This window comes from Aquarana catesbeiana, linkage group LG06 (assembly GCF_042186555.1).
Source record: "Aquarana catesbeiana isolate 2022-GZ linkage group LG06, ASM4218655v1, whole genome shotgun sequence".
Lineage (NCBI taxonomy): Eukaryota > Metazoa > Chordata > Amphibia > Anura > Ranidae > Aquarana > Aquarana catesbeiana.
In genome coordinates, this window is record NC_133329.1 from 86051077 (window position 1) to 86076250 (window position 25174).

The 25174-nt window shown below is 41.8% G+C and overlaps 1 protein-coding gene across 1 annotated transcript in view; it reads left to right on the forward strand.

Annotated features, from left to right (window-relative positions):
* Positions 1-23670, forward strand: part of MYO15A (myosin XVA) — a 162657-nt gene extending 138987 nt beyond the window's left edge. The window contains exons 53-64 of the mRNA XM_073635189.1: positions 1389-1462; positions 3253-3335; positions 5032-5162; positions 8379-8473; positions 9680-9757; positions 11703-11799; positions 11994-12154; positions 12264-12397; positions 13642-13775; positions 15315-15448; positions 17922-18062; positions 23178-23670. Of these exons, the coding sequence (XP_073491290.1) occupies positions 1389-1462; positions 3253-3335; positions 5032-5162; positions 8379-8473; positions 9680-9757; positions 11703-11799; positions 11994-12154; positions 12264-12397; positions 13642-13775; positions 15315-15448; positions 17922-18062; positions 23178-23279 (1364 nt within the window). The 3' untranslated portion in view covers positions 23280-23670. The remainder of the gene's footprint in view (positions 1-1388; positions 1463-3252; positions 3336-5031; positions 5163-8378; positions 8474-9679; positions 9758-11702; positions 11800-11993; positions 12155-12263; positions 12398-13641; positions 13776-15314; positions 15449-17921; positions 18063-23177) is intronic.
* The last annotated feature ends 1504 nt before the right edge of the window (positions 23671-25174 follow it).

Sequence of the window (25174 nt, forward strand, 5' to 3'; positions counted from 1 at the left end):
GGCCACCCTAAAATAAAAAATAGCATGAAAAATCTCTTAAAAATTTAAAAAAAACATTTGAAAAAAATTTTTTTTCTAAACTCACCTGAACCCTTGTTGTTAGGCAGTCTTCCTAATCTGCCTCTTCCTATTCCGCGGTGTGTCCTGCTCCTCAGTGAGCGGCCCTGTTGCCTTCTGGGAACTGTGTGTGTTCCCAGAAAACCACGGGGCCATTCACAGAGCACTGCGCCGCTCGCGGTGCCGGGAGCCGAGAGTCGAGGGACGGGTCGGCCTCAGGCAGCCGACCTCGCGGGCACCCAGGACAGATAAGTGTACTTATTTAAAGTCAGCAGCTACAGTGTTTGCTGCTGACTTTTAAAAAAAAATTTTACTGCCCGGAATCCCGCTTTAATGCAACATGTTGATTAAATAAAATATTGTATATAGAGGGGGGAAGAGCGAGACTGCTTACCCACATCCCGGCAGGTACGAACTGATACAAATATGAAACTAATATAAAACACTTAACACCTAATTGTCTTAAAATTGTTTAAGTCTTTGTTGTAGCTTTTTTCCCCATTTACCTGCTATCATGGCAATTTTCTGAAATGCTTTGTGAATTTCCAATAAGAGGGTGACAACTCTTAACCAGCAGCTCAAAATTCTGCTGTAGCATTGTCACCTTTTAGTGCCTCCTGTGAAGTAGACATGCAGCGACAGCACAGCTAAGCTTCACCCACAGCCCCGACTGTGCAGAGAGTGCAAACAAAATTTTGGTCACATGACAACTAAGAAATTGGCTCAAACGGATCAAATCCAATTTTTTTCCTTGGTGAAACATTCACTATGAGTGTAGATGCACTAAAAAAAAAAAAAAACATCCACTCCACAGATTGCATTTTATAGGTCATATAATGCAGGCCTTGGTGTGGACTTGGAGCCTACAGTGTGTCACATAGTTCTTGCTGTTCAGCCCCAGCACAGTCGCATGACTTCGAAGCCGGTCCCCAGCGCGATTTTGGCGCGACTTGCATGCGACTTCTTTAACAGAAGTCAATGCAAGTCTAACCAAGGTCGGACCAAACGTAGTACAGGAACCTTTTTCTAAGTCTTTTGATGCAACTTGAAACAATGCCTGTGTATTCCTGAGGTCTATGGACCTCAAGTCGCATCAAAGTGGGACCAAAGTAGTGGAGGGACTACTTTGAAGTCGCTGCGACTTGAAGTCGCACAGATATGAACAGTATTCATTGGAAATCATGGGGTACGACTTGTCATGTGACTTTGCAGTCCCAAGTCGCATGACAAGTCGCACTAGTAAAAACCGAGCCTTAGTGAGTTGGCAAGTGACAGTCATGTGTTTATTAGAACTGTAAAGAGCCGTAGATTGACCTTCTCTTTTCCTGCAGCTGTGATGAGGTTCATGGGGGACGCTCCCCAGAAGGGTCAGTCCGAGCTGGATGTGGTCACCGCCGTGTTAAGGGTATTTTATTAATGATTTTTTTATAATGATGTTTTTCTTGTTTAAACGAATATCATCATGATTCAACCATGCACAGTTATAGATTTCTACAGTTTTGTATGTTATTACAACTGAAAACGCAGCAGTCTAACTCAGTGGTGGTCAACTTAGGCGGTATTAGGGGCCTCAACTGTGACCCCTGACATAACTAAGAGATTGCAAATATGTTAAGTATATCTAGGACTGCAGAAGACTGTAATGCCCCATACACATGATCGGATTTTCCGACAACAAATGTTGGATGTAAGCTTGTTGGGGGAAAGAACGACCATGTGTATGCTCCATCGAACATTTGTTGTCGGACTTTCCGCCAACAAATGTTGGCTAGCAGGCTCTCAAATTTTCGACCAACAAATGTTTGTTGTCGGACTTTCCGATCGTGTGTACACAAGTCCGTCGGACAAAAGTCCACGCATGCTCGGAATCAAGTACGAGCCGGAGATATAACTAGCGTTCGTAATGGAGATATCACATACAGGAGTTGGTCAAGGACTGTGGACCTTCTACAGAAGATGGTAGAAGACTGTGGACCTCCTACAGGAGATGCCCAGAGATTGTGGACCTCCTAAAGAAGATGGTCAGAGACTCTGGACCTACTACAGGAGTTGATCAGGGACTGTGGACCTCCTAGATGGTCAGACGATGTGGAACCCTATGGGAGGCAGTCAGACTGCAGAAATGCTGCAAGTGTGCTTGTAGACTTGTTGCACAAGATTTCTCAGAGATTGGGAAAATGAGTCTGCTAGATATCCCTGTTTTTACATACAAATTAATACTCCAACTACTGACAGTTGGCATTCTAGGGCCTTGCTACAAGTACCAATAGGCCATATATTTCCCTGGGACTGCAGGTTGGGCACCAGGGGCATAACTAATTGTCCCCAGGACTATGAGGACATGGGAAAGTGTTTCAGTCATGACTGCCCCTGGTATATCCACTGTGCAGTCATTTTACTTTTGGTTTGCACCCCTTTTTGCCCACATTTACCTGCTGTTCAAGATTTTATTAGACTTTTAAAGTGAACCTCTCACAAATCTGGTCAATTCAAACGCAGTATGTGATGAACAAAATGTATTAGCAAAGTCAGTGCAAACCAAGCGCTGAAACGACCAGTAAATTCAGGGCTATAGGCAGCTGAATCTACCATACTTTGTATAGTCAAATCCCAATTCTTTCTTATAAAAGTCAGGCATGGCTATCTCCTTCCTGCTTCCCAAGATCCCTTTTGAATAGCAAGGATGCCTATCACTAACACAGAGTCATGGAAAGTGGGAAGGGGTGGGACCAAGCTCAGATTTTACAGAAAAATGTTGAGTATTAGTATTTTTGCATAGTTACCATGGTCCAACTTGGACATACGTATGTGTGATCCCTTGGAAATTGGAAATAACTGTAGTATTCTCTGCTACAGTGATTGCCATTAGCTTGCAGACCATGTGGTGAGTGGCTACCCTGCTGAATAGTGAACTCAGGATGTCCCCTGCTTGGCAAGGGCACTATTCAGAAAAAAACTTAACATTTTGTCAATGAATGCAAGGTTTTCTCTAATTGAACAAGGTGGAGATTGTGACGTCCCAACCACCCCACCTTGTCTAATCATAAAGGGATTTGCATTTATTGAGAGAAAGCAAAATGTTCTGTGAATGGCTGTTCACTTAGCAGCAGGGCAGTCTCTCAGCTGTATAATTTAAAAATATACTGGAAGATGGAAGACATTCATCAACTATTCATCTGTGATTTGTCTTTGCAGATATGTGGGGAACATGAAGTGTTGAAGGATGAGAGCTACTGTCAAATCATAAAGCAGATCACAGACAACTCCAGTACTAAGACGTAAGTAACTCCCATACACAGCAGATGGAAAGTACAATTAATGGAAAGGTAATTTTATATAGCAGAGAAGAGTTAACACCCCTATAAAATTTTTTCACTGACCATGTCCTATTGGGGAGATTTCACTTCACGTCCTGTCCCAGATACACAAAGTATGGGGGAAATCCCTTTTTCAGATGTCTCCAGAACAGGTGTCCCCTTTGGAAGATTTTCCCTCACCCTTCTTGTGACAGCCATAACTTTTTGGATTTCCCATTATTTTTTGGCCCACTCACAGTCATCACCAGGACAAGCAGAATGGATGACTATATTAGCAGGAACAAGGTTTTAACACTTCCATACTGTATGTAAAACAAAAATATAAATGTGGTTTTAGATACACTTTAAGGTAAAACTTACAGTACAGTACAAGCCTATGAGTCACCTGACCTGTTAAGAAAGAGACAAAGTTAAATGTTTGAAAATTGTTTGGATATCCCTAGATCTAGTATATATTTTATACTGTACTTGTTCCTTGTAACTAGGGTTGTCCCGATACCGATACTAGTATCGGTATCGGCACAGATACCGAGCATTTGCCCAAGTACTTGTACTCGGGCAAATGCTCCCGATGCTTCACCCGATACCTGGAAGTCATCGGTGATCGGTGCGTGGGGGAGTTACAAGCTTCTCCCCCAGCGGCTTTAGTGACACAGCGGTGATCAGTGCTTGTAACTCTCCCGCACGCGATCACCGCTGACTGTCACTGCATCTTCCTCCATGCCCCCTCCGTTCCTCTGTCCCCCTCTGCTGTCCCCCTCCGTTCCGCCGTTCCGCTGTCCCCCTCTACTTCTCTGCCCCCCTCCGCTGTCCCCTCCGTTCTGCTGTCCCTCTCCGATCTCCCCCTCCGTTGTGCTGTCCTCCTCCTCCTTCCTTTGTGAATGGACAGAGTCAGCTGACTCTGTCTATTCACATAACTGAAACATTGTAACCTCCTGTGATTACGATGTGTCAGTTTATGAATGGAGAGGAGCCGCTGTCTTCTCTCCATTCATTCTCAGTGCAGCTGAGGCTGCAGAGAAAGGGACTGGGGAATCTCTATCCTCGGTCTCTTTCTCTGTCTCAAGGGGGAGATATCAGAGGTCTGTTAAGACCCCTGATATCTCACCAAAGCCCCCCAACAGGGCTGATTAAAAAAAAAAAAAAAACACACATATTGCAATAAAGAATAAAAAAAAATATTATTGTAAAAAATAAAAATTATAAATAAAAAAAAAAAAAAACACACGTACACCGGTCACCCCCCCCCCCCCCCCCCACACGAAAAAAAAGAAAGCATTGTTTGAAAAAAAAAAAAAACACTGTCACGTGACATTAAAAAAAAAAGTATCGGTATCGGCGAGTACTTGAAAAAAAGTATCGGTACTTGGTCCTAAAAAAGTGGTATCGGGACAACCCTACTTGTAACCAAGTTTGTATTCTCTTTTGTGAAAACCTCAATAAAAATATTGAAACAGAAGAGAGAGACAAAGTAATGGCACTGAACCACTAAACGCTCCCTCTAGTGGCTAATCTGCACATATGCCAGAAAAAAAAAGGATATCTTGTATAAGCAAAAACATTGTGCAAAATATGCACCACTAAATATACAGTATGTGATCCCTTTTAGTTGTTTATTGTAACAAATAACAACCAATCCCTGTGCTCCTTTATATAGGGACAGCTGCCAGAGAGGCTGGAGGCTTCTATACATCCTTACAGCTTATCACAGATGTTCAGAGGTCCTAAAACCGTACTTGTTTAAGTTCCTGCAGGACACGTGCCGAAGCCCTGGGCTGCACTTTCAAGGTAATCAGCGGACTCCAGAAACTGAACAAACATCTGGACATGTGATCTTGTTCAGTGTCCATCTAAATACTAGATTGATAGGAAAATGTGTTGCATTGGGGTGGATTTACTAAATCTGTGACTTTGGAAGTGAAGTTACACACATTTCCCCAAGAGCTTAGTAAATGCAGTAAAGCCCTGCTGATTTCCATCATGTGCAAGCAAAAAATGCAGTTTTTTTCATTTTTCTTGCACCTGATTGGGTATTCTTTACAAAGCGAAGCTTTATTATATTTTAGGGCTGTTCCTGATTAAAATTTTCGTGTTTGATTAATCGATTTTTTTAAAATCGATGAATCGACTAATTTCGATTCATTATAACGCACATACAGATCCAACTACTTTTAGCTGATTTAGCACAGTTGATATGGCAACGGCCGAAGCCGGACATAGTGGGGCATGGCTAGGATGTCACATGTCATAAACTCAGCCTCGCCGTGCCCATAACCTCAGCCTTACCGTGCCCATAATCGCAGTCTCACCGTGCCCATAATCACAGCCTTACCATGCCCATAATGCAGTCTCACCGTGTCCATAATCTCAGACTTACCGTGCCCATAATCGCAGCCTCACCGCTCCCATAATGCAGTCTCACTGTGCCCATAATCGCAGCCTCACTGTGCCCATAATCGCAGTCTGACCGTGCCCATAATTGCAGCCTCGCCGTGCCTATAATGGCAGCCTCACCGTGCCCATAATGCAGTCTCACCGCGCCCATAATCGCAGCCTCACTGTAGTCAGTGCCTGTGCCTGGATTACACAGTCTGCGGGCATCTCCTGCTGTGTGTCTCGGAGCTGAGTGTGAAAACTTTGGCCGCGCTGTGAGAAAAGTCCCGCCCTCCTCCTAGATCAGCTCATGTGATAGACAGAGGCGGGACTTTTCTCACAGCGCAGCCAAAGTTTTCACACTCAGCTCGGAGACACACAGCGGGAGATGCCCATATGACATATAGTGGAGGAGGAGGAGGTGGGAGCGGAGCGCTGCGCTGCAGCCACAGCTTGGCCCGAAGCGGCCCCAGGGCAGGCAGCCTAACGATCAAAAAAATTTTGATTGATCAAAAAAATTAACGATTAATCGAGGAATTAATCCGTAGCCCTATTATATTTACATTTATTAAGGAAAATGAGCGCAACTGCCCAGTCTGTTTGCCTTTAATAAATCCATCCCACTGTCACACTTATGATGTGTGTACTAACTATTCATTGCTTCTGCAAAGCAGCGCTGTTTTTTTTTGTTTGTTTGTTTTATGTACTGCTGTTTGTCAAAATGTACTAAAATAAATATAAAATATATAAAAAAAAACCTAGATTGAGTGCATGCTATTTCCAGAAATTTTGAAGCAATAGCAAAAAAATGTTTTTTTCCGGAAAAAATGGAAATATATGGGAAAATTGAAAAAAAATTCAGCGTGGAGTAGTTTCACAAATTGAAAGTCATATTGTTACATTTGGAAGGTGAATGCTGTGTATATAAAAGTATTATGCTTGAAATAAAAGTACAGCTTATTCAGTAAATAACCAGTTAAGCTCTTTGGACGTACTGTGTGTTTCTGACGTCCGGGAACACATCCGCCGGCGGGGGAGAGAGACTGCAGTGAGACAGAGGCAAATCCATGCCTTCGATCTCACATGGAAACAATGAAACCGGAAGTGATGTCACTGTCCGGTTTCATATGCACACTTTCCTGGCCAGTACAGCCAGACCCCTAATGTCGCCAAAAAAAGTACCTGTCACCTGCCCAATGCTATCACATGGGGTTTATTAACCCCTTGTGACAGCGATTGCATATATATATATGTATTAAAATTAATTAAAATAAAAATTGCCAAACCCCCGTTGCCCCGCACACCTGCCCAAACGCGAGTCCAGGGTGTGTACACACATGTAAACACACATGTAAACCGCGGTTGTACCACACATGTGACATATCACCGTGAACGAGCTCCTAGTTAACTGTAAATCGATGAGCTATAATGGCTTTTAAAGTGTCACCTATGGTGATTTTTGGGCACCATAGTTTTTGGCGATATCACGGGTGCACTCAATTTTAAAACATGGAATGTTGGGTTGTATTTTAACCAAACATGGATATTATATGTTGTGATTTTGCACTAACATTTGTTTTATTATATTTTTTCCGAAAATTTGTGTTTAATAAACAGTTGCGCAAATATGACGTGAAACAAAAATTTGCAATAATTACCTTTTTAATCTACAGGGCCTCTGCTTTCAGAAAATATATAATGTTCTGAGGGTTTAAGTAATTTTTTTGCCAAAAATTAGGATTTTTACATGTATGCGACAAAGAAAAAACATTGCTCTGGAGCCGAACTGGATAAACTAAACCTGCTCTTTAAAATTGTAAAGTATTTTTTAGTGTCTATCGGGCACTTCTGGCATGCCAGGATGTGTTTTGTCATCCTTGTAGCATTTGGAAAAGAATATTTCTTCTCACAATATTTGCACATTGCAGCTTTGCTCTCAGCAGAAATTGTGCTGTGGAAATGTTTCCAAACTCTAGATGTTGGTCTCACCATTTTACTGAGAGTAGTAAAAGAAAAACCTATTTACTTACCAGACTATAGGGAAACATTATGCTGTGATGGTGGAGAACATTCGTAGGAATCATTTAAAGGTTATAAAGATAAACTCATTTATCAAACAAATTTACCATCTTACCTGTCAATTAAGACCTGAGATGCCAGAAACTATCAACTGTATCCCAAAAATCACCCAATAGTAGGAGGTACAAGATGGAGCCTACAAGCAAACAACACATGGTGCCTTTCCCCTGCAGTACCCCTAGTGACAGAATTGCATATTTCTCTTATTTGAGACCTGCATTGAGAAGTACAGTGTTACCTGAACTGTATTCCAAGATTTGCTTGTCTTCAGCTGAGAGAACTTGCAATAATTTAAGACTTCACATGTTATATAGTTTGAATACCATGTCATAGGTATATCACTTATCGGTGTAAAAAAATGTATTCTACACTTATTTTGTTTCAAATTTTCACGAAAAAATAAGGCAAAAAACGGCTTTGAAAAAAAGAAACGGAAAAAAAATTTGTTTTTTCCAATTTTTTTCAGTTTTTCTCCAGGCTTTCCTATTTCTAGCACACACAATGACAAAATACTTCTTGGGTACTCATGTCCCTTTGTTTTTGTTTTAACAGGGATAGCAAAAGCCTGTGAGCAGAACCTACGCAAAACTTTGCTGTATGGAGGTCGGTGTGAATTCCCCAGTGCCATGGAACTGAAAGCCATGGTGGTAAGTGACATGTATATTGGCCAGGGAACATAAGCCTGACTACATATACAGAAAACCCATACTTAGATAAATATGAAGGCTGCCTTCACTGAGCTCCTACTGTGAGAGATAGCCGCTTGGCAGTGGTGCTGGAGATTTAAGTTTACTGTAATGAGCCACTAACCTAGAAGAAGCTTGCAGCAAGGGAAGTCAGAATGAAGTCACAACTCCTGATCTACAGACTTGTTCCAGATCATTGACTCAGAAACTACAGAAGTTGTTGGATCAGTATTACATCCAAGCAACTAGCATTTTCAGAAGGAGAGGTATAGCCTCTCAGTAGAGGTCTCTGATTGTAGAATGTGTAAAATCAGTAGTTGTGAGATAAATAAATTCAAAGCAGCAAAAGGGATTGTAGGACAGTCAGTAAAAGTAGCAGATGTTTTTGCCTGAACACAGAATGACCAATCAACCAGTAGAATTTATAAGTTTATATATCTTGTCTCACTTTCTTAGATTTTTTAGACTGTGTAATGCATGCAGTAACCATATTTTACCATTAGATAGAGCTGCAGTGACATCTCTTTTCTTTACTTTGGCTGGGTTTGTTAAAAGGGTTTGTTAAAAGGGTGGTAGAGCATAATAAACTCACATTTTACAAAAAAATGCTGGGTTTTTATGACAGAAGAGAATCGGTTGGTCTATGCTCTCATAAATGGTTCCCCCTGCCTGTCAGCGGTAATATACACTGAGCCGCGCATGCACATCTCAGCATAAATTTACGGCACCGCTTTGTGCCATGATAATGTGACTTCTGTGCACATATGCGGGAGTGACATCCTCCCAACCTGGCGATTCAAGTGGCTGATTAGATGGAACCCAGAAGGAAAACTGGGAGAAAATGTCGGTGCCCCTGGCAGCACGTTGCTGACAGTACAACACTGGAGGGCATTCATTGACAGGAAAGTCTGTCATAACTTGCTATTATGCCATGCCTGCAAGTACATTATAGCATATATCTCCTGGAGGTTCATTTATAAAAAAAAATGGAGTTTAATTCTGCTTTAAAGAAAAAGGAAAAAGGTTTATTTAAGGGTGAATAGATTCATAGGAGAGAAACTGATTATTCCCAAAATGAGAACTTAAATGACGATTTCTGTGGATGCTAACCTATAAAACCTGTTTATTTCCCTGTATAATTTCTGAAATGTTTCTTTATCCCCCCAGGCTGGGAGAAGTTCCAAGAGACAGCTGTTCCTCTTACCTGGAGGAATTGAGCGACATCTCAAGATAAAAACATGTTCGGTCAGTTCCGTTATTTAGATCAAGATCCTAAAATGGATTTTTAAATATACTGGTGATTGGGAAAAGTTAGGTGGACTTTTTTAAAGTAAAGGGAATAAGTTGTCTAGTTTTTAACTTGTGCAAAGCTAGCCATAGATGACTTATTTTTTATCAGCCAAAAAATGAACAGATTCCTCCAACCACACAAGCAAGGTGGATAGAAGAATCCTCGCCACTGAGACACTGGGGGTTATTTATTAAAGGCAAATCCACTTTGCACTACAAGTGCAAACTACAAGTGCAAAGTGCACTTGAAATTGCACTGAAAGTGCACTTGGAAGTGCAGTCGCTGTAGATCCGAGGGGGACATGCAAGGGAAAATAAAAAACAGCATTTTAGCTTGCACAAGATTGGATAATAACATTAGCAGAGCTTCTCCTCATTTCAGATTTACCCCTCAGATTTACAGCAACTGCACTTCCAAGTGCACTTTCAGTGCAATTTCAAGTGCACTTTGCACTTGTAGTGCAAAGTGGATTTGCCTTTTGTAAATAGCCCCCATTTTATTCTGACAGAGGGCACTCTGGGCTGCAGCAAGAGATTGAGAAAAAATTTCCAAGAAGCTTGTTCCACAGAAGTTGATCATTAGTGGCCACACGTGGACTAAAATTCATCCAGTCCCAAGCCAGGTGAACTTAATCTATCTACGGGAGGGGTGCTCAACCTTTCAAAGAGCGAGGGCCACTTTAAGAGGTTGTAAACCTCCCTGTGTAATTTGTACCTATAGATAAGCCTAGAATAAGGCTTACCTATAGGTACTGTAAATATCTCCTAAACGTGCACCATTTAGGAGATATTTACTGTATACTGCGCCGATGATGCCACCTATAAGGCTGCTTTCACACTTATGTGCTGCGGTTTACTTGCACCACAGGTGCAGCACAATGCACCTGCAGCTTTCCTGAGGGTTAGCTAAGATTTTCCATAGACTTCTATTATATCTTGTGGGTGTGGTGCACTTTTTAAAAGCGCACCAAAACTTCTGCATTCAGTTTTGGTGCACTTTCAGAAAACGCACCAAAACCGCAGGATGAGATAAAAGTCTATGGCTCAGTGTAGCTAACCCACAGGAGAGCCTCAGGTGCACTGTTCTGCACCCACGGATCAGTGTGAAAGCCTAATATTCCTTTTTTTTATAAATGCTAATATGCCCATTGCAAAAGTACAGTGTATGTGATGTTTAATACACAAACCTTTTCCTCTTCCCTTTACTGATGGCATTGCTCTCCACTTGGTATCACTCTGACTGGAACAGGCGCTACAGAAAAAGCATCGGCTTATGCTCCCTCCACTGCTGGCTCTGGCTCCATGTACTTTGATGCTCTGGAATAGCGGGTCAGCCATTCCAGAGCGTCTGCATGCACTTCCTTGATTTGAAGTTGCAGGCCACATGTGGCCCACTGGTTGAGCACCCCTGATCTATAGCTAGCTTACGTTTTTCCTTTATATGTGTTATTTGAAAGAAACCTTTCCTTGGACAGACGTGAAGGCAGCCATTGCTGCGTCTCATTGTGCAGATGGTAGTTTACAGATAGTCTTTTGATTTATGGATTTGTGCCAGATACTGCCAGGTTGACCTCCCCTTTCTCTACTGCATATAGCTTGGTCACCCCCCTCCCCAAGTGAGTGTTATTAAGCTGTTTTATTTTCAAAATTATTGCTATTCATAAGAAATAAATACTTGTTTACTATGATTATCAGCTCCTTCCAGTGGCCATAATGCAGGATTTTCCTGATTCACACTATTCTGTAAATGAATAACATTTGATCTGGGAGGAAATTGCCTAATACCATTCAATTTTGCTTCCATTTGCACAGAACAAATGTACGTGCAGTTTCACAGTATATATAGCTCTGCATATTTTTTTTATAAATACACCCCTGATAGCATTATTTTATGATATAGGTGGCCTTTGATGTCATAGAAGAGATCTGCACTGAGATGGGGGTGCACAGAGATGAGGCCTACCACGAATATGCCATCTTTGCTGTTACCAACCGGGGTAAGATGGGGAACAATGCTTCCTTCCCAGCTGAAGCCAAAAAAAGATACAATATCTATGCTCTGTTTAACCTAAAATATTAATTATACACTCCTTGTTTAAAAAAATAAATAAAATAAATATATATATACACATTTAGGCATAAGGCCTAACCTTTTCTCAGAATATCCCCCTGTGATCTTTCCTTCCTACAGGTCAGAATGTGAGACCTCTAAATAGGAAGGAATACATCCTGGATGTTTCAGCTGAAATGGAGCAGACTGATAGCAACTACATGTTCTGGTTCCGAAGAATCATCTGGGCTCAGCCACTAAAGTTTGAGAATGAGCTGTATGTGACCATGCATTATAACCAGGTACAGTAGAGCAATGGACTTGGTGGAGGCTAACTTTGACTTCCTTTGTATGCTTAGTGCTAGATTTAGATGAAACAATCAGTAAAGTTCCTTTACTTTCTCTTGCTAGGTCTTACCAGATTACTTGAAGGGGTTGTTTAATGTCTTCACTCATGCTAAGCCCACCGAGCAACAGTTCCAGCAAATTTCAAGACTGGCAGCCCTGCAACATCGCGCTAAAGATAGTGTTTACCTGCCTACCGCGTACGTAAACCAACTTTACATCTTGTCATGTGACATCTGTCAAATCATTTTTTTCAATGAGAGGTGAAAACTGGTCGATGGGTTAAGTAAGCAGAATACAAAACCCACTTGAAGAGAACAAAGGACGGTTGACATAGGTGCTAACGCAGCTTAGTAGGAGGTCAAATGCAGGTCAGAAAAGGGACCAAATGCAGGTCAAATGCAATTGTCAATGAACATTAAATGATCTCAGAAGCCAACATCAGAAAATGTCAGTTCCTCTCTGTAGTGCCTCTGTCCCCTCCGGACGTATTGCTCCCGGTCTCTGCGATTGGACAGCAGAGCCCAGAAAAGGCAGCTGGGAGTGGACCCCCTTCCTCCACCCACAGAAGTGATCGAGTCAGCCACTCAAATCACTTCTGCCAAAGAGGGAATCGCCGTCTTCAAATTTTGATACCGGGATGATGCCTGCAGGTGCAGGCACGATCCCGGTAAGACCACTTAAACCAAAGGATGTCCTACAGTATTGAGGTGGTTAAACCCAACTCTGAACAAATAAAAATTTTCCTTTGCATTAATTGCTTGTTTTATCCAGGGGAAAGAAGAAACGATTTTACTGCCATTGTGCTTTTGCTAGGTTCAGTGCGTCCCTATATCTTTGAGGGTGGGCTCTCTCCAGGCATATCTGCCCTTAATCTATCCATTATTACATATGTGCCCCAACTCTGGAGACTCTCAAAATTATAGAGTTAGGACTGCAGATAATACTGGTGGGGCGTGATGTGGCCTCTGCAGCTTACGAAACCCCTTATTTTTGAACTGGCTGCTAAGTGAGCTAAGAATTTTTGTTTGTTTTTTTTAAAACAGTTTTACTTACCTGATCTTCCGCTCACCTGACAGGCGGCACTCCACCACAATCCAGTAGTGGACTGTCCCTTGGCATCGTCATGTCCAAAGCAGGGTATGGACCTGGCTCTGGTCTTGATGACGTTAGAACCCTAGGCTGCTCTGAAAAGTGTGGGGGTGCAGAGACTGCAGGAACCTAGCTGTGAGAAGGAGCAAAGGATCAGGTAAGTAAATCTTCTTTTTTTTTTTGGTTCCCCTAGACAAAAACAAAAACAAGCAATACTTTTTTTTATTTGCCTGGAGTTGGGCTTTAACATATCATAGCATATTTTAAAACCCAACAACTAGAGAATATATTTACCTGTGCCACTTATGTGATGTTCTTTTGTGCTCTAATTCCCTGTATTGTCCTCCTGCAGGCGTGAGGTCCAGGATTATATCCCCAATCAGTTCTATAAGTCAGTGAAGCCTCAGTCATGGTTGAACATGGTGATGCAGCACATGCAGCAGATTCAGCCTTTGAGTCCTCACCAGGGAAGAGCTCAGTTCCTAGGTAAGGAGCTTCTACTGGAACTACAGGTCTTATCCAGAATATACCACCACACCAAAGTAATTTTCATTTGGCATTATCTGCACTTCATATCCCACCTCTGGATTTTGTTTCTGCTTTGGAAGTAATGAAGGATTAGGACCCCTTTCAGGTCTTAATTGATAACTGAATATTTTATTTTTCTCTACTGATATTGCCTTGTAGCCTGGTAAAAAAAATACAAATCATTTTGTAAGGATTCTTTTTTCTCAGTATTTTATTAACTAATACATTTTTATTAAATAATATCAAATAGATTTTTTATTAGCCCCGATGAAGAAGACACAGATCCCTGAAACATGTTGGCTTTCCTTCTTAAATTGCTGTGGTATAGAACATTATTTTGCATTATTTTGGACACAGGCACTGTCTCTCCTGAGGCTTATTTCAAATTTGCAGTAATGCTTACCACCCTCTGAAAATTGATCTGTGGTGGATCGTTTTCCATAGAGCAGTATAACAGTGGCTGACAGCCATTGAGCAGGCACCACTGGCTCTTGACCTCTAATTTTTTTTAATTGCTGAACTCCAATTTTACATTGTGAGACCATGCTGCAAGTGCAAGCCATGCATTTGGTTAACAGTTGCAGAGTGGCTCCATTAAACTCAATGGGCAAGTTTGATAGGCAGTGGTGTCTGTCAAACCCTGCAGCCTGAGTTAAAAATGACATGGCCAAGAAGCAAAGCATTGTGGCTGCCACAGGTGTACAGCCCTGTCCGGCTGTATTCTTAGGATTGGGGAGGGTGGCCAAGTTAAAGTAAAACTGTGGCTCAGCCACCTGTTTTTACCACCCCCGGCTGCCAGTGTGAAAGAGCCCCAAAGGAGTGGAACAGTCACATTCCCTTTGCATAGCCTTAAGGTTTTTTTTTTGCTGTCTGTGGCCCCGCTGGTGTGATTCATCCCCTCTATCTGTCCTGGAACAGAAAGTCATGAGAAATCCAACTATTTATGCTTTTCACTACAGGTGGTGGGGGGAATTCTTCCCATTAGGACACCTACTTCAGTGACAACTGTCTAAAAGGGGAGAGATTTCCTCTCGCTTCCTGTTGTCTCTGGGACACTGTTCTATCAAATATAAAAGCAAAAGATTTTGCCTAGGCATACGCTTTAAAGCGGACCTTCACCAGATGTGCTGCAGGGATTCAGGTCCCAAGTAAACCTTGAGGCACAGCTGCACAAGTGCTGGTTTTCCCCCGAAATCTGGGCACAGAAAAGGTTTCCCTGCGCAAAAGACGGCTATCAGGATGGCTCCAAACCTCCCTCGTCTTTGCACGTGTGGAAAATCACTTACACATGCGCAGGTGTGCCAAAGGGCTCCGCTAAGACCCAAAGGCGTGGCAGAGCCCTTCAGGGCATTTGTGCATGTGCAATAATGGCGGCGCTGGAGGGAGGGCAGAGCCGGTACAGAGTCTGCTTTAGAGACATTCAGCTTACTAAATTGCTGTCAGTGCTGTGTGTGGATGACAACACATGAAATGGCAATATGCTTTCTCCTCTTGCAGGTCTGGTCAGTGCCTTCCCCATGTTTGGCTCTTCTTTTTTCTACATCCAGAGCTGTAGTAACAACATGGTCATCTCTCCATGTATCCTGGCTATCAACCAAAATGGGCTGAATTTCCTGAACAAAGAAACCCATGTATGTATGAGTGGCATGAAATCTGCAAATATTTCTATTTATTTTGTGATGGGATGGATCTCACAAGGACACCCTAAGGCCACCTTACATGTGACATCTGCTTTACTCATGTGATGAGTAATGTCATATCCTGTGACCCTGACAAGGCTTTTTTCCCTTCACTGTTCCCTTTAGCAAGAGTATAGAGACAGACACCACACTGCTATATTGCAAGTGTACCCCAAGGTATCCAGGTATCTTGTAGAGCTGGCCTACTACTTCCAGTGATAGAGGATAGATGTTTCACGTGCCCCTCAGGGTCAGATTCCTGCTGCTCTTGTAAGGGTGAGTGGCAGTGCTAAAATTCAGTTCTGTGGTCAGCATGCCCTTGGTGGCCTTGTCACCTTAGGTAAGGGGCACTTTAGGCCTGACCTTAAATCTGGCCTCTCGAGGTCTACTGTTGATATTCTACTATAGGCATACAGATCACCTAAATGGTGATTTACACAAACTCAGAAATATGCTACGTGTTTAAGGCCACATCCACACATTGTCATACTCACCTACCTGCCATTTCTCATAGTCCTATGTTGCTCTATCTACATTTTAGTTTGTGTAGCAATTATTGGACCTACAGTGACAGGATTGCCCCAACTGCATATACACCACCAGGCTTTGGCGGTGGAATATGGCTTATGCAAAACACACCTTATATAAGCGGGGGGGGGAGACATTATGCGAGCCTTAGAATGTCTATATTGTGATTAGATTAGCCGCATATGAGAAGCTCTCAGACAGATACTTGGTTTTCAGATTTAGTTACCTTTAGTTGATACATACCACACAACTTTTCACTCCAGTTTGTTTTCTATTATAGCACACATATGGGAAAAGATTTGTTAGTTTCTTGGAGAAAAGGGAGTCACTGTTGTGTTCAAACATGGAAAACCCTTTCCTGCACTAGCAAACATATCCCTCAGTTGTTACTGTCTACATTGGTGGTTCTCAACCACTGGGCACTGGTTTGCTGCCAGGATGTGGTCTCTCTCCTACCGGGCCTCTAACTAGCCGCAGATCCTCTAACCTCCAACAGTGCCTTCCAGCTCCCATAGTGTCCCCTGAAACCTTCTATAATGGACTGCAGTACCCCTCAGCCCCCGCAGCACCTCCCAACCTTCCACACTTCCACCCAGCCTCCCACAGTGCACCCCCCCCCAGCATATTGCAGAGGCTCCAGTTCCCTATAATGCCCCCAACCTGCAACAGTGTCCCACACAGTCTCCCACAGTTCCTCCCAGCCCATGCAGCAACTTACAGTCTCCCACAGAGCCCCTGCAAAGGCCCCTTTTGGAGAGACCCCTAATCCCAGCGACCCTATCCCTCAGTTTTCCCCAGCCCCCTCCAGAAACCTCATCTGACCTATGGTCATCTGTAGGGCTAGCAGTGTACCATCCTGATTCCACTGTGAGACTTATTGGCTGATTTGCTAAAGGCAAATAGACTGTGCGGTCTGCATGTGCATTTGCACTTATTTTTTCCCCAGAACTTGGTGAATGTGGTGAAGCTTCACTTTGTAAAAAATATCCAATCAGGTGCAAGGAAAATATTTAAAAAAAATGCATTTTTGCTTGCACATGATTGGATGATGGAAATCAGCAGAGCTTCTCCAGATTCACAAAGCTCTGGGGGAAAAACGAGTGCAACTGCACTTATTTTTTCCCCAGAACTTGGTGAATGTGGTGAGGCTTCACTTTGTAAAACATATCCAATCAGGTGCAAGGAAAATATTTAAAAAAAAATGCATTTTTGCTTGCACATGATTGGATGATGGAAATCAGCAGAGCTTCTCCAGATTCACAAAGCTCTGGGGAAAAATGAGTGCAAAAGTGCACTGTCTATTTGCCTTTATTGAATCAACCCCTTAAGTTATTATTATTATTATTATAATACAGGATTTATATAGCACCAACAGTTTGCGCAGCCCTGTACAATATAAAGGGAGACAGTACAGTTACAATACAATAAAATACAAGAGGGTTGAGAAGGCCCTGTTTATAAGAGCTTACAATCTAATAGGGTGGGGCGAGTGGTACAAAAGGTTATAACTGGGGAGGATGAGATGATGGAAGTGATAAAAGTTCAGTTAGTTGGAGGCGTGATAGGCTTCCCTGAAGAGATGAGTTTTCAGGGATTGACTAAAGGCAGCCAGAGTAGGAGATAGCTGGACAGATGTAGAGAGTTCCAGATGATGGGAGAGGCTCTGGAGAAGTCCTGGAGACGAGCATGGGAGGAGGAGACAAGGGAACTAGAGAGCAGGAGGCCTTGAGAGGAGCGGAGAGGACGGTTTGGGTGATATTTGGAGAGAAGTTTGGTGAGGTCGCTCGGTCTGGTTGTGGCTTTTCAGATAATCTGGTTGTGGATTTTTTTTTTCGGCTTTTTTGCTAATTTTTAATGACATCACAGTGTGAGTTACACTTCAATTTTTGGTTTGCAGGAGTTGATGGTGACATTCCCTCTGAAGGACATCCAGAGCACCAGAACTCAGCGTCCAGCACCGGGGTTCAGTTACCCTTATGTGGATATACTGCTGGGGGACATGACATCACAACGGATAACACAACTACAGCTGGAACAGGTAATACATGGCCTCTTTCTGATACAGAAACATACCAAAAAAGACAGATGGACTCTCTGTGTGGTCCACTGGGTACAGTACAAAGAACATGGAGTTCAGGATAACAAAAGTTTTATCTATGGTGGGTTATAATACGGGTGATGTGAGCAGTACTGAGATCTCTTCTTGCTTTTAAAGCTAATCTCCAGATTTTCATTTGAATAGCTGGTCCAAATGAACTATTAACTTCGCTAACATATGTAGCAGCTGGGAGTGCTGTATAAACCGTATGTAGCCTCAGCTTACATACAGTATACAATGCTTGGTTCCAGCAGTGGAATGGCAACTTCACATCCCGCTCCTGGAAGAAAATCGATTTGGGCTGAGCACCGCTCAGCCATTCACAGGCAGCTTTGTATTCTATGGATGAATACACAGCTTCCTCTTATTGCTGGAGTTGGAGATCATAACGCTATGTGCCCATATCAGCCAATCAAAGAAAGCTTTGTATTCATTCATAGAATAAAAAGCTCCCTATAAATGGCTGAGCAGTAGACATGTGCGCCGTCAATAAATTTATTTTGTTTAGTTCCGTTTCGTATTAGAATTAATTAATATGTTTGGGCGGCACAGTGGTGCAGTGGGTAGCACTCTCGCCTAGCAGTAAGAAGGGTCGCTGGTTTGAATCCCGACCACGACACTACCTGCCTGGAGTTTGCATGTTCTCCCTGTGCCTGTGTGGGTTTCCTCCGGGTACTCCGGTTTCCTCCCACACTCCAAAGACATGCTGGTAGATTAATTGGATCCTGTCTAAATTGTCCCTAGTATAGGTATGAATGTGAGTTAGGGATCTTAGATTGTAAGCTCCTTGAGGGTATAGGGACTGATGTGAATGTATAATATATATATGTAAAGCGCTGCGTAAATTGACGGCGCTATATAAGTACCTGAAATAAATAAATAAATGTCGTAATTCGTGTCTAAAATTCGATTTAAATTCATACGAAATACGAATTTTCGTTTTCGTAACAATTACGAATGTTCGTTATGATGAATTTATCATTATGAGGGGCTCCCACCATCCCTGTGCTGACTTCCTGGGGTTTTTAACTTTTCGTAACAATTACAAATGTTCATTAGGAATTTGGATCCGAAATTCGTAAACGAAATTTCGTATTTCGTACAAATTTCAAAAGCATAGCAATTTGTATTTCGGATCCTCCCGAATGTACGAATTTACGGAAATTCATACGAATTTGATTCGTACGAAACGAATCGCACATAACGAATCGCACATGTCTACTGAGCAGCCCGACTTGACCTTGCTCCAGGAGTGGGGCAGGAAGTTCCCCTCCTTCTGCCAGAACACAGTCCTAAGGCTATATGCCATTTACTATATACTACATAGCTACCAACTGTCCCTGATTTCGAGGGACTGTCCCTGATTTGGAGCAATGTCCCTCTGTCCCTCTTTCCTCCTCATTTGTCCCTCATTTTGGTCCAATCTATATAGTTGAATATAAAATTCACTTTTTATCCTTCAAAAAGTGTTTCCCAGTGCTAAACCTTTCATGCTGCATTTGTAAATTTTAAAAGCCAATATAAAGGAATAGTAGTGGTAAAAAAAAAGCCCTTGTGGATTTAATTAACCTTTTTGCTGGGGTTAATTCTCCTTCAAGTGGGTGTGACAGGGGGCGTGTCCTATGCCTACATACGTTTGCTAGTAGGTGTCCCTCATTCCCGTCTCAAAATGTTGGGAGGTACGTATTTTTACAGCGCTTCAAGCCTCTGCAAGTGTTAGTGAAGGTATTGTAATAGTTTGCCTGGACTGGCTTACTCCAAACAAACTATTTAAACTTCACTAAAAGCTGGAAGGAGCATGGCCTATATTTAACCACTTCCATACCGGGCCTATTCTGGCACTTCTCTCCAACATGTAAAAATCATAATTTTTTTGCTAGAAAACTACTCAGAACCCCCAAACATTATATATGTTTTTTAAGCAGACACCCTAGGGAATAAAATGGCGGTCATTGCAACTTTTTATCTTGAACAGTATTTGCGCAATAATTTTTCAAACGCCTTTTTTTTGGAAAAAAAAAAAGGTTTTATGAATTAAAAAATAACAAAACAGTAAAGTTAGCCCAATTTTTTTGTATAATGTGAAAGATGATGTTACGCTGAGTAAATAGATACCTAACATGTCACGCTTTAAAATTGCGCACACTCATGGAATGGGGCCAAACTTTGGTACTTAAAACTCTCCATAGGCGACGCTTTCTAAATGTTTACAGGTTACCAGTTTAGATTTACAGAGGGGGTCTAGTGCTAGAATTATTGCACACGCTCTAACGAACGAGGTGATACCTCACATGTGTGGTTTGAACGGCGTTTACATATATGGGCGGGGCTTACATGTGCGTTCGCTTCATAACGCGAGCTACTGGGGACAGGGCGTTTTAAATTTATTTATTTTTTACTTAATTTTTTTTATTTTTACACTTTAAAAAAAAAAAAATGTTGATCACTTTTATTCCTACTACAAGAAATGTAAACATCCCTTCTAATAGGAATCTATTGTGACAGGTCCTCTTTATGGAGAGATGCAGGGTCAATAAGACCCCACATCTCTCCCCCGGGCTGGAAAGCATGAGATCGGGAAAAAAAACACCGACTGACAGCGATCGCGGCTCTGTTTATTTCCTGGGAATAATGGCCTCCGACGGTCATAGAGATGACTGGTGACCATCTGGTCACCAGTCATCTCTATCGTCGTCATCGTCGGCACCGGATGGTGGCGGGAGGGGGGGGGGGGACGTCCCCTCCCGTTGCCTATAAGAACGGTCAAGCGGCGGAACTGCCGCCATGATCTTTCTTATCGTGCACAGAATCGCTGGCTGGAGAGAATGATATCTGGATAATGCCTGTAGCTACAGGCATCATTCAGATATCCCCTAACAAAGTAAAGGACGTCATATGAGGCTCTTGGTATTGAAGTGGTTAAGGTGAATGATCTGGGCTTGTAGTATGCTGTAAAAAAAAAAAAAAAAAGTAAGTAAGTAAAGTCTTTAGTCATAGCAGGAAGTAGGGATGGAAACCCTGTCAGGTTTTTATTGTTGTCCGTGTCCGTGGACACTTTTACTTCGTGTCCAATGGGGACACAAACAGTAATAAAAAAGCTCTTAGCGTTTATTACCCTTTCCCACTCTAAAACTAACAAAGTTTTTAGCTGGAGCTCTATTTTCAGTCTTTATTGCAGTTGCATGAAATCTAAGAATAAACGGAATAATAATAAATTGATAAAGAATTTGTTTCATGCATAAGGAGCCATTAATCCAATTATAAAGGTGTTCTGGACCAACCAGGGTCATACAGCCCATGAAGTAAAATTATATATATTTTTTAAGTTTTAAGTTTTTTGAATAATTTGTATAAAATATTTATTTCATATATAAACCTAAATAACAGGGTGCAGCTATGACTGTGTGTTTGAAATGCTCCTTTCTCTCTCCTCTGTGTATGTTCTGTACTTTGCTTTACCCTTGGATCTCTAACAAGACCAGATAAGAGGCGGTATGTTATGTGCTCACTTAGCATGCACCAGCCATCATTGCCCTCATCTTGGCGTTCATATACATCTTACATCCTTCATAAACAGTAAAGTGGGATTTATGTTAAATGTATTTATTCTATATTCGCATTATTATTTAAGTGGGGTTTATTTAACTTTCTGCTAGAGCTGTTACTTCATTTTACACACATTTTAATTCTATTGTATATTTGTGAGATTCAGAAGTGAATGTGAATAATCTTATTGGCATATTTTTGAATCAGAGTCTCAAAGTCCCCCCCCCCCCCAGGCTCCTGGTATTTAAAAAAAAAAATATATATATTATATATATATATATATATATATATATATATATATATATATATATATATATATATATATACACACACACACACACACACACACACACACACACACACACACACACACACACACTTACCAAAAGTATTGGAAAACCTGCCTTTACACACGCATTAACTTTAATGGCATCCCAGTCTCCGTAGTGTTCAATATTGAGTTGGCCCACCCTTTGCAGCTATAACAGCTACAACTCTTCTGGGAAGGCTGTCCACAAGGTTTAGGAGTGTGTCTATGGGAATGTTTGATCATTCTTCCAGAAGTGTATTTGTGAGGTCAGGCACTGATGTTGGGCGAGAAGGCCTGGCTCACAGTCTCCACTCTAATTCATCCCAAAGGTGTTCTATCGGGTTGAGGTCAGGACTCTGTGCAGGCCAGTCAAGTTCCTCCACCCCAAACTCGCTCATCCATGTCTTTATGGACCTTGATTTGTGCACTGGTCCAAATCATTTGGTGGAAGAGGAATTAAGGTGTGGGGTTGTTTTTCAGTGGTTGGCCCCTTAGTTCCAGTGAATGGAACTCTTAAGGCGTTCAGTATACCAAGACATTTCGGACAATTTCATGCCCCCAACTTTGTGGGAACAGTTTGGGGATAACCCCTTCCTGTTCCAACATGATTGTGCACCAGTGCACAAAGCAAGGTCCATAAAGACATGGATGAGTTTGGGGTGGAGGAACTTGACTGGCCTGCACAGAGTCCTGACCTAAACCCAATAAAACAGCTTTTTTTTTTTTTTATCAGTTCATTTTTTATTATCATTTTTTCATACAAAAAGAAAACAACAAGAATAAAAAACAACATAAACCCAACATACAACCCCGTCACGTGATGAGATGGGGTTTTCTTATCCCATCTCAATAGAACCCCTTTGGGATGAATTAGCCAGGCCTTCTCGTCCAACATCAGTGCCTGACCTCACAAATGCGCTTCTGGAAGAATGATCAAACATTCCCATAGACACACTCCTAAACCTTGTGGACAGCCTTCCCAGAAGAGTTGAAGCTGTTATAGCTGCAAAGGGTGGGCCAACTCAATATTGAACCCTACGGACTAAGACTGGGATGTCATTAAAGTTCATGTGTGTGTAAAGGCAGGCGTCCCAATACTTTTGACAAAATAGTGTATAAGCTTACTGTGTGATCCATGATTCTGTCCACATGTATACAGTAAATGTTCTCCTTGTCACCTCATCTCTTCTTTCCTACAGGGCCTGGAGCTGTGCAGAGTGGTTGCTGTACATGTCGAGAACCTACTACAAAGTCGTGACAAGCGCCTGACCCTCCCTCCCAGCGAGATCACGCTGCTATAACCACTGCTGCCGCTAGAGAAGCCTTCACTCTGCACCTTATATCAGTTATTCCACACAAACTCTTATTATTACTCCTATAGAACTCTTATCAATGCTAATTAATATTTGCATCTAAACTGACCAATCTAAACAGAATCCCAAAGCAGATTCTGAAAACAAAATCCAGTTTGGAGGGTCCATAGGGTTATCATTGTCATACACATGTGAAAGAATTTTACAAATTTGGACCTGTGGCCACTCGTACTCCTTAGCTGGTCAATACAGAGTGTTAGACCCCCTTTCACACCGGGGCGGTTTTCAGGCCTCCCATTCATTCCAGTGTGACTTTTCACACCGGGGCGGTGCGCTTGCGGGACGTTTTTGGAGCGGTAAATACAGCCCCAAAGATGCTGCTTGCAGGACTTTTCATAACGTCCCACAACCACACCGCCCCAGTGTGAAAAGTCACACTGGAATGAATGGGAGACCTGAAAACCGCCCAGTTTAAGCAGCGCTTTTGCTGCACTTTTCGTCCGCTAGCGGGATGCTTTTACCCCCCCCAAAAAAACGGGCAGCGCTTTCGAAGCGACTGAAAAGCGATTTGAAAGAGCAGCAAAATGGGAGTTTTTAACCCGTTTTTGTGGGGGTTAAAAGCATCCCGCTAGCGGACGAAAAGCATTGAAAAAGCGCTACTTAAACAGTTTTAGCGGGGCTTCACCACTGTTTAAGTGGCGTTTCTGCACCGATTTTCGGCCACTAGCGGCGGCTTTAAAACCCCAAAAAAGGGTTAAAAACTCCTGTTTTGTGGCGCTTTCAAAGCTTTTCAGGCGCTTAGCAGAGGTTATTTCCAGCGCTAAAGCACCTGAAAACCGCCCCAGTGTGAAAGGGGTCTTTACCGCTAACGGCTGGCGCTTTCAGCCTGAAAGGGGTCTTAATGAGAAACAAAAAAAATTGGCATGGCAACCAAAATGTTTGGAAGCTGATCAGCTACTTCTATCAGTATAGAGGACAGTATATAAGGACTGCTTAAAGCAACATATTATGAAATGCTAGGAACCCTGGCACTTTCCTATTGTCCATAAGAGGGATGTGGTTCTGTAGTCCTCAGAGATACCTGGGAACAATGTTACTGAAAACAGTGCAGCAGAGGCGGGGAACACAGGGAATTATCAGCTCACCAGATTTTCTGGCAGGATCAACAGATTTTCTTCAATTATATATTTAATAGACATGTGCACTGACAAAAAATGTCTTTGTTTTCATTCCTTTTTTTTTGCTTTTTTCGGAAATTCGAAAATTCAGAATTCGGAATTCGAAAATTCGGAATTTCGAAAATTTGGATTTCCGAATTTCCAAATTTTCGATTTTCGAATTTTCGACTTTCCGAAATTTTCTAATTTCCGAATTTTTTAAAATCCGAAAATTAGAAAATCTGAAAAAAGAAAGAAAATCGTTAAAATTCAAAATAATAACTAATAATAACTATTAGATTATAGGTATTGGAATTTCCTTTCAAAATTGGCTGTTTGGGAACGTAACGAATACGAATTTATCTGAAGTTACGAATTATCCGAAATAACGAATGCCGCATCTAAACAAATGGAATGGAACAAATTAATAATAAATAATAATAATAAAAAGGTTAATTATTATTATTATTTATTATTATTAGATCGTTACATTCTATTCTTTTAGATACGGCATTCGTTATTTCAGATAATTCGTAACTTCGAATAAATTCGTACTCGTTGCATTCACTAACAGCCAAATTTGAAAGGAAATTCCAATACTTATAATTTAATTGTTATTATTAGTTAGTTATTTCAGATTTTCGAGTTTTCAAATTTTCGGATTTTCATTCTTTTGAATTTTCAGATTTCCATTCTTATTTTGGGATTTTCACATTTCCGAAATTC